At 36.5% G+C, this 10,206-nt stretch overlaps 1 protein-coding gene across 1 annotated transcript in view; it reads right to left on the bottom strand.

Annotated features, from left to right (window-relative positions):
- SLCO1A2 (solute carrier organic anion transporter family member 1A2) overlaps positions 1 to 10,206 on the bottom strand; it is a 56,514-nt gene that overhangs the window by 16,252 nt on the left and 30,056 nt on the right. The window contains exons 8-11 of the mRNA XM_027774443.1: positions 6,260 to 6,424; positions 4,369 to 4,564; positions 1,592 to 1,757; positions 589 to 761 (exon numbers count right to left, since the gene is read on the bottom strand). Of these exons, the coding sequence (XP_027630244.1) occupies positions 589 to 761; positions 1,592 to 1,757; positions 4,369 to 4,564; positions 6,260 to 6,424 (700 nt within the window). The remainder of the gene's footprint in view (positions 1 to 588; positions 762 to 1,591; positions 1,758 to 4,368; positions 4,565 to 6,259; positions 6,425 to 10,206) is intronic.

Genomic DNA, 10,206 nt, shown 5'->3' with positions numbered 1-10,206 from the left:
AAATGACCATTCCCGGGGACCAGCAGTTGGCATAATGGCTATGTCGTTGGATTCCCATGTAGTCGACCGTGGTTTGAGTCCCAGACCCAGTAGCTTAAACTCACTCCGGGCACACGTGCATGCGTGCCCAGGATCCCAAGAGGAGAATGGCGGAGAAGGGATTGTGGTGTGGCCATCCCGCCTGGTGGGTGATTTCTCACTTTCTGTTTCTTTGTCTCTCTCTGTCTTTGTGGTGAGTACACATGCCCTATAACAACAACAACAACAACAACAAAACTCTCAAAAAAAAAAATGACCATTTCATATGGCTTAGCCTAATATATATAAATACATCCCTTCTTGTGGTACACAATAAGAGGTTCACTCATTTAATTCAAGAAATGAGGAAAGAAAAGGAGTAGGGAGGAAAAGGCCAACAGATGAACATTTACCTAGCTAACTTTAAATTTTTATAAAATTCAATAACTATTGATGTAAACCCTTAATATCAGACCTTAGATAACCATGGGCTCCAAGTGGATTTCTTAGAAAGGGTTATCTTAACAAATGACCAAGAAAGAAACTAAATTAAGAACGTAATTTTGGTACCTCAGGAGAACCATATATCCAGGTATGGCGGCTAAAGAATAAATGAAACTGCTCATTGTTGACAGGATTAGAAAGTACTGGAGCATCATGGCACAGTCATGTCCTTTGTCACACAGACCAAGAACCGCAGATGAATTTCCTGATGTTCGAATGCAGCTACAATTTTGGAAAACCTGTTAAAAAAGAACATATTAGCCTGTTTAAGCAAGGAAAATCTTGAGTATGAATCTTAAATATTTTCTATGTAGCCAGCTGGATCAATGTGGAGACCTAGTCCCTTTATTCCCATCTCCTTTATGGTACTTCTCAAAATTACAGCATAAAAGAAAACACCAAAGATAGTTTCAGGGGGAAAAAATCACATTTTATTTAAATATATGGAGTAAATTTGCAATAGATCAAAACCACCAATTTATCTCAATGATAAACATTTTTCATCCCAGAGTATTTTTAACCCAATTTAAAAAATAATTTAAACCTCACAGGACCATCAGTTAGCATAATGGCTATGTTGCTGGACTCCCATGTAGTCGATCGCGGTTCACGTCCCAGACCTTGTGGCTTAAACTCACGCATGTGCGTGCGTGCCCAAGATCCTGAGAGGAGAGTGGAAGAGAAGGGATTGCAGCGTGGCCATCCCCCCTGAGGGGGTGATTTCTCGCTTTCTGTCTCTCTGTCTCTCTCTGTCTGTCTGGCGAGCGCATGTGCCCTATAGCAAAAATCTCTCCAAAAAATAAATAAATAAATAAATAATTTAAACCTCTTTAAAATTACAGATCAGGGCTCAGACACTTAAGTTTTTACATACGATTAAGAAATAAAATGTAATCAAGTGAGCATATAGAAAGTAGCTTAATCTTTTTTGCACACACATGAAAAATGAATTTAGCTTTGAGAACAGACTAATTTTACTTTTATCAGATGTAAGCCCAGTTTATACTTGGAGTGTCAATTCAGCATGCCAAACAAAATTTCTGTCAAAATGGCCAATAGGATGCGTTACCATGTTTATTCCTGTTCCAATGGATGCCTCACAGCCAGCAAGGCAAGCTGACATATATGACAAACCATTGTCTCCACACACAGGGTCCCATGTTTTAGTTGGACAGTTGCAATTCATATTGCAGTCAGCAAAGATATTATTTTCCACATACATATCTTTAGGAATTCTGAAATAATTTAAAAGAATGCAATTGTTACTGAAAGACTATTGAATACATATTTTTTTCTTTTACCCAAATCTCCAATTACATTTTCTCTTTTCCCCAAAAACAGAAATAGAAATCTTCTGAACATCAATGTGTGACCGGTACAAATATAGCTTTGGTATAAAAGATATCTGTTTTGGTGATCACATAGTCATTTTTTAAATTATTTGTTTCAGGAAAACATATAACCAATAAATAAGTAATGTCTTCCAGGCAGAAGCATTTTTCTAGATGCTAGTAGAACCAAAATGAAGAAGAACCTAATCTCTGTGGTTGATCCATATGGTACAAAGAAACAACCAAGATGAAGATCAAAATTTTAAGTCCCATTTTTATTGTAGTAATAATGATTTAAAAAAATTCTTCTAGTATAAAAAGTGCCCCGTGAGGAACCAGCAGGTGGCATGGTGGTTAAGGAGCTGGATACTCCCACATGTCAACAATGGGTTCAAGTCCCGACCTGGTGGCTTGCTTTCTCAATCTCTCTCTCTCTTTTTCTGTGTATGTGCATATGTCTGGTCAAAATTTAAAATAAAGTAGAATAAAATAAATGAATGAGTAAATAAATTTTTTTAAAAAGAAGTGCTCTGGTGCCAGCAGTTGGTGTAATGGCTATGTCACTGAACTCCCATGTAGTCAACCGCAGTTCAAATACCGAACCTGGTGGCTTATACTCACACCGGGTACATGTGAATGCGTGCCCAAGATCCTGAGAGGAGAATGGAGGAGAAGGGATTGCGGCTTGGCCATCCCCCCCGACGGCTGATTTCTTGCTTTCTTGTCTCTCTGTCTCTTTCTGTCTTTCTGGCGACTATCTATCTCTGTCTTTTCTGGCAAGTACATGCACCCTGTAGCAAAAATCTCTCAAAAAAAAAAAAAGAAGAAGAAGAAAAGTGCCCAATACTTGTATGTATTGAAACAGCACTAGGATGGATTCTAAAGACTGAATTCAAGTTCTAACACTTTCATGACCACATTACACCATGACTTTCTACACTTTCTCACAGGGAATCATGATTAGACATGGAGCAATCTTTGATTCTTTCCCATTTTAAAATCCATATTCTATATCGATGTGGTGGAAGAGATATGCCATGAACTCCATTTGTCTTTGAATCCCTCTGAATTTCAATTTCTTCATCTGTAAAGTGGAAATAATAATGACTACCTTAAATGGGTCTATAATGCTCAAATCGTATACAGGATATAAAATTACTTTATCATATTTCATTTCAAATTATTCCAATCTGATCATCCTTTGTAAGTTGAAAGAAACACACTTTAGTTATGTTGCATTTCATTTTAACTGATGATTCAATTATCTAAATATGCCCTACAAGTGAATTCTAAAAATTCATATCACTGTTGAAAACCTTTCTATAATTCCTCAAAATACAAAATAAAAAATATTCAATAGTTTTGACATAACTATAAAAATAAAATATATGGTACCAGCAGCTGGTGTAATGGTCACGTTGCTGGACTCCCACATTGTCGGCTATGGTTCTAGTCCCTGACCTGGAGGCTTAAAACTCACACCAGGCACATGTGCATGTGTGGGTGCCCAAGATTCCAAGAGGAGAAGGGAAGAGAAGAGATTGCAGCATGACCCAGATATCACCTGGAGGGTGGTATCTCGCTTTCTGCCTCTCTGTGTCTATCTCTTTGGTGAGCATACATGTTCTATAGCAAAAATCTCTAAAAAATGTGTGTGGGGACCAACAGTTGACATAATGGCTATGACGCTGGATTCCAACGTAGTCGACCATGTCCGAGTCCCAGACTCGGTGGCTTAAACTCACATCAGGTGTGTGTGTGTGTGTGCCCAAGATCCTGAGAGGAGAATGGAGGAGAAGATATATATATATATATATATGAATTTACATACATCATGTATTAGAATTCAGTTATGTTAAATTTAAGCCCATTGTGGAAAGATATTAAGGCTATTTAGACAGTATAATTTTACTTATTTATGAAAGTATAAATATATGGATGATATATCTTTTGTTTTAGAGATTTTTGCCTTAGGGCACGTACACTCACTGGAGAAAAAGAGAGGCAGAGACAGTGAGAGGGAAAGTGAGAAATTACTCCCCAGAGGGATGGCCACACTGCAATCCCTTCTCCATTCTTTTCTCAAGATCTTGAGCGCACACATACATATATTTGGTGTAATTTTCAAGTCACCATGTCTGGGACTTGAGATTTCAACAATGTAACCACTATGCTACCTGCTGGCCCCTGGATAATATATAATACAACCTAAAACTGTATGTAATTTCTGGAATACATAATTTAATACTCACTGGAATATCACAATGGCAACACTCCTCCAGGCATGTATACAATCATAAACTCACTCACTATGAGATATGCTACCAAAGTCTTTAATAAGCCTAGAGCTTGGAGGATTGACTTATGATTGAGGAATGGAGGAAAGCTACAGGAAGGCCCAAATCACCGTCATTAATCTTGGTAAGCAAATGATTTGGTCATGCAGAACCATTGAAGAAAATACATTATTAACTATTTATTGAAAGAGGAGGACATTCATTAGAAAACAGCATACCCTTCATAAGATGTAGTTATGCCAGCAACTGAAGAATTATCGCAGATAATGAGAAAACTAAGAAAATAGAGAAGATACTCAAGTAAGGATAACCAACATCCTACGTGGGCAGCTTGTTTGACTGTAATCTTGAACTTCTTCATAATTAAACCACCAGCTATATATCCAATGCATATTGGAGGTAAGTTATAGATACCTATAAATGCAAGTAAAAATTATTTACAAAGTGACTTTAAAAAGAGCAAATATATTATCACTTTACTATGTCTTATCTAAGGAACTAAGTCCAACTCACAGTGAAGAAAGCTTTTTATTTACACTTAGTTACATATTCCATACAGGGTTATTTTGAAACGCCCCATAATATCAAGGTATACTGTATTGTGTATTTATTTAATTGCAATAGGTTAAAAAAATTGTAGACAGAAATCATGATCAATAAATATCTCATTTTCTTAGGATTCAGACAGAAGTGGCAAGTCAAAGTTGACTAATAATTTATTATTTTATTATTCTCCATTCTGTGAGATACGAAATACACGCACACACATATATACATATATTTGCATAGAAAAAATACATAATGACTTTTCTAAGGAATATATATATGTGTGTGTGTGTATTATTTGGTCATGGTTCGTGGCACCCCAAACCAGTACAATAGAAACAGCAAGGGTTACTGAACACAGATTACTATAACAGATATAAAAATAATGAAATAGTTTAAGATGTGAGAATTACCAAAATGTGACACAGAGGCATGAAATGAGCACATTGTTGTTGGAAAATTGATGTTAATAGACTTGCTCATCACGGAATTACTACAAACTTCCAATTTACAAAAAAAAAATGCAGTATCTGTAAAGTGTAATAAATCAAAGCACAATAGAATGAGGTGTGCCCATATCAATATTTGAGTGCAAACTACTACCTTCTTTATATAAACCATGTGTGTGTGTGTGTGTGTGTGTGTGTGTATTATAGCTACAAAATTTTTCAGTTATTTAGTCTCACTCTCAATAAAAATTTGACCCAGCTCAAGGAACTTTAGAAGGTCACTTTGCTGAGCCTGTGACTGTCAAGTGTACTTACATTTCATGTCTTACTGCTTCTGACCAGCACTCATCCTGCCACAACTCTCTCCCAAAACAGGAAAATAGAAAAAGAAATGAAGAGGAAAGCCTTAGGTTGCATTCATACAATGCCAGCATCTGGCTCACTGAATTATATCCTTAGGAGAGACTGTTTCTATCCACTGCAGAGACCCACACCATACAGTCTGATTTAGTGGGTCAGAAGGATTTCCCAAGTATACGAGGCTTCCACAAGTACTCTAGTGTGAATGCAGGTGGCCTGGGTTATTCACTTTTCCAAATGGTAAAAGAATCACAGAAACAAACAAAAAAAAAAGTGCAAGTTAGGGTAGAACCACTGAGATTGGTATGGTCACAGGAAAAAAAAGAAGGTAAGTGGCTTTAGAGTAAAACCACCAGGGGGCCCTAGAAACTAACTTAGAAGCACATGGAACCAATGAAATTAAAGACAGAGCAAAACCTGAGAGTAAAATACAGAATCCTGAGTTAACTCTATTTCTTTTTAAATTAATGAATTGCCTATCTAATTTTTGAATTCCCCAAGATTTCCATAAATACTATAAATTTGTATTCTGATTGGAGAGCGCTGAAGAGAGAAGAAAATAAGGATACTTCTGGACTCTACTTCTCCAGCCTTTCTTTATTTCCCCAGATATCGGAAAGAGAAGATGTACCAGAAACAGAACTATTGCAAAAGACTCCAATTTAGGCGTTTCCTAGATTCATCATCACACTGTTCACTATTTCCTAGATGAAGGGAAAAATCATGCTACTGAAACAGAGAAAAACGAACATACCAATTAGAAAGATTGCGTCCGAAGTTGATTTTCCATATTGTTGTTCCAAATATTTAGGCATGAAGGAGATCATATTAACAAATGCATTGAACTGTATAATGCTTATAATTATGAAAAGCATATATATTGGATTGCAGGAAAGACTTTTCATGAATGGTAAAAAATCTGAAATGAAAAAATGACAGCAATATAAAACTAAGTGGCTTTGTATTTTGTAACAGACTCTTTTTTATTTTTATTATTCTTATTAAAAAAAAAAAAACATTCACTACATCATTTGGCTTGTAAAGAGAATTTACCCCACATGACATACATCTCAGACCAGTCCAGTAGAGAATACTATACACATTGTCAACAATAGCTAATAAACCATTTCTATGTCCCACAAATGTCTTATCTCTATTTTTTCTCCCTTATTTCCTTCCCTATACTCTGCCCTTCTCCCACCCTCCTTCCCCACTGTATCCATTGTCAATAACTATTTCCACTGCTTTTATGCCTTCCAATCTTTCAGGCTCTACCATGGAGTATGAACGGTCAGAATATATTAAGTGGAGACATACGATATCTTTCTTTCATAGCCTGGCTTGCTTCATTCAGCAATAAATCTTCCATATTCATACACTTTCTATCAAATGTCAGGATCTTGTCTTTCATGGCTGAGTAATATTCCCCAGAGTATATGTGCCACACTTTTTCAATCCATTCATCTGATCATGGACATTTGGGTTGGTTCCATGTCTTAGCAATCATGAATAATAGTGCAATAAACGTTGATGCGCAAGCACTTTTCCAACTGAGCATTCTCCAGTCCTTTGGGTAGGAGATACCCAGGCGTAGGATTGTGGATCATATGGTAGTTCTATTTGTAGGTCTTTGAGGAACCTCCAGATTGTTTTCCATAGTGGCTAGACCAATTTACATTCCCACCAACAGTGTAGGAGAATTCCCCTTTCACCCCAATCCCAACACTTATCATTTTTTTTATTATTAATCTTTGTCATTTGGACAGGGGTTAGGTGGTATCTTATTGTGGTTTTAATCTGCATCTACCTTAAAATGAGGGACATTGAGCATTTCCTCATATGTTCTTGGGCTGTCCATATGTCTTCCTTAGAGAAATTTTTGTTCAGCTTATATTCCCATCTTTTAATTGGATTCATCTTTTTTGTTGGAGGGGAGAGGGTAAGCCACTTGAGTCCCCTGTGTATTCTGGTTATCAATCCCTTATCTGAGGCATAGTTTACAAAAATATTTTCCTATTCCAAGGGCTGTTGATTCACACTAATTACTGTGTCCTCTGCTGTGCAGAAACTTCTTAATCTAATATAATTCCATTTATCTAATTTTGGGATTATTGCCTGTGTTTTGGGAGTCTTATTTAAGAAGTCTTTGCCTATCCCAATGTCTTCCGGTTTCCCCAGTGTTTTTTACCAGTAGTTTTATAGTTTGAGGTCTTAAGTTCAGAACTTTGGCCCATTTTGAGTTGATTTTTGTTAATAGTGAAAGATGGGGATCCTGTAATTGACTTTTTCGGAAACATCAACTTCCCCTCAAATTATGTTTTTCTGTTTCATAATGCACATATGTTTTTTAATTCTTTTACCCTGTGAAAAGTAAATTTATATCATTGTTTTGATAGGTTCTAGTAATCAGTGACATGATTGATTGGGTAGGAATCAGAACCCAATAGTTTCATTTTCATTTAATCACTATTACATTTTAAAACAAAACAAAGGAGTAACCAAAACATTATAACTGTCCATATCATTTCCATTTTATCACTCTCTTTTTCTTCCTATTAATATCCTTTCTTCTCCAGAGATCATATAAAACAGAAGAGGAGTGGTCTTGGGACCAACAGATGGCAGAACGGTTATGTCACTGAACTTGGATGTAGTAGATCGTGGTTTGATTCCTAGGCCCAGTGACTTGAAATTCATGTCAGTTGAGTTTGACTGTGTGCCCAAAGTCCTGAGAGGAGAATGGAGAAGGGATTGCAGTGTGGCTATTCCCCCTGGTGGATGATTTTTTGCTTTCTGTCTCTCTGTCTCTTTGGTGAGTGCATGCACCATATAGCAAAAATTTCTCTAAAAAAAAAATTTTTTTTTTTTTTTTTTTTTTTTTTTTTTTTTTTTTTCTTTTTCTTTTTTTTTTTTTTTTTTTTTTTTTTTTTGGTGAGGTGTTTGCTATAGGGCATGTGCGCTCACCAGACAGAGAAAGACAGAGAGACAGAAAGCAAGAAATCACCCCCAGGGGGAGGGGAGGGAGATGGTCACGCCTCTATCCCTTCTCCTCCATTCGCCTCTCGGGATCTTGCGCACGCACACACACGTGCCCAGCATGAGTTTAAGCCACCGGGTCTGGGACTCGAACCGCAGTCAACTACATGGGAGTCCAGTGACATAGCCATTACGCTAACTGCTGGTCCCAAGATTGTTTTATTCTAAAATTTGGAAGAGTTCAATGTGATAAAGTAATTTGCATTCGAATATTGATATGGGCATACCTCATTCTACTGTACTTTATTACACTTTGTAGATATTGTATTTTTGGCTAATTGGAAGTCTGTGGCAATTTTGTGATGAGCAAATCTATCAACATCAGTTTTCCAACAACATGTGCTCATCTCATGCCCCTGTGTCATATGTTGATGCTTCTCACATTTCAAACTTTTTTTATTTCTGTATCTCTTGCAGTGATCAGTGAGCCTTTCTGTTTCTAGAGTACTGGTTTGGGGATGCCTTGAAGCATGCCCAAATAAGCAAACTTCATCCCTAAAAGTGTGTGTTCAGACTGCTCCACATATATACACATATATATATATATGTATACACACACACACACACATATATATGTATATATATATAAATATGTTTGATTAGGCCAATTAATAACTCTGTGACTGAAACCGATTGACTAAAGGATACAGAAACACAGAAAATGGTTGGGAATACCAGATATAGTGTGGGTGAAAGAGTAGAGTCTGAGGAAGGACATTTAGAATAATAATAGAGAGGCAAAGCATTAATGGGGCAAGAAATGTGGTATTATCTGTTGAAGATAATTTTATAGTATTATCAACTGGACTAGGGAGAAATGCACATGTGTTGGAATATTCACTTTGTAAGCTAAATAACGTGATTGAATGTATAAAAGAACAAGAAATCTTAAAAAATTGGAGCAGATATAAATGAAATAGAAAATAAACGAACTATACAGAACATAAATGAAAGAAAGAAAAACTCTACAATGGCTTATAAGTGTTTAAATGAAAAGAAGAGTTGCATGTTTCTCCCTTTAAATCAGAAGCTGGAACTTATTAACTTTTATTGAGGAAGGCATGACTACAGCTGAGACAGGAGGAAAGATGGGCCTCTTGTGACACCCAAGTTGTAAATGCAAAGGAAAGGTTCTTGAAGGAAATTAAATGTGTGACTCTTTTAAAAAAGAAAGTAACATAGCCTTACTACGGATATAGAGAAAGTTTAGTAGTCTGGATAGATAATCGGATCAGGCAAAGAATTCCCTTAACCTAAACCCTAATACATAGGAAGTCCCTAACTCTCTTCAATTCTATGAAGACTAAGAAAGGCAATAAAGCTGCAAGAAAAAAAATGGAGATTAGCAATGATGGTTCGTGAGATTTAAGAAAAGATACTGTCTTCTTAACATAAAAATGCAGGGAAAGCAGCAAGTGCTGCTGTAAAGCTGTAGCAAGTTATTCAGAAAATCTACCTAAGATCATTGATGAAGGTCGCTGTATTAAACAACAGATTTTCAGTTTAGACAGAACAGCCATGTCTTTGAAGGAGATGTCATCTAGGTCTTTTACAGAGAGGAAGAGTCAATGCCTGGCTTCAAACCTTCAAAGAACAAGTTGACTCTCTTCTTAAGGACTAGTGTAGTTGGTGATTTTAAATTGAACCCAGTGCTCACTTACCACT

The sequence above is a fragment of the Tupaia chinensis genome, unplaced genomic scaffold, assembly GCF_000334495.1.
Source record: "Tupaia chinensis unplaced genomic scaffold, TupChi_1.0 Scaffold000434_1, whole genome shotgun sequence".
Classification (NCBI taxonomy): domain Eukaryota; kingdom Metazoa; phylum Chordata; class Mammalia; order Scandentia; family Tupaiidae; genus Tupaia; species Tupaia belangeri.
The sequence above is the reverse complement of the archived record's forward strand: the minus strand, read 5'-3'. Positions and strand labels throughout refer to the sequence as shown.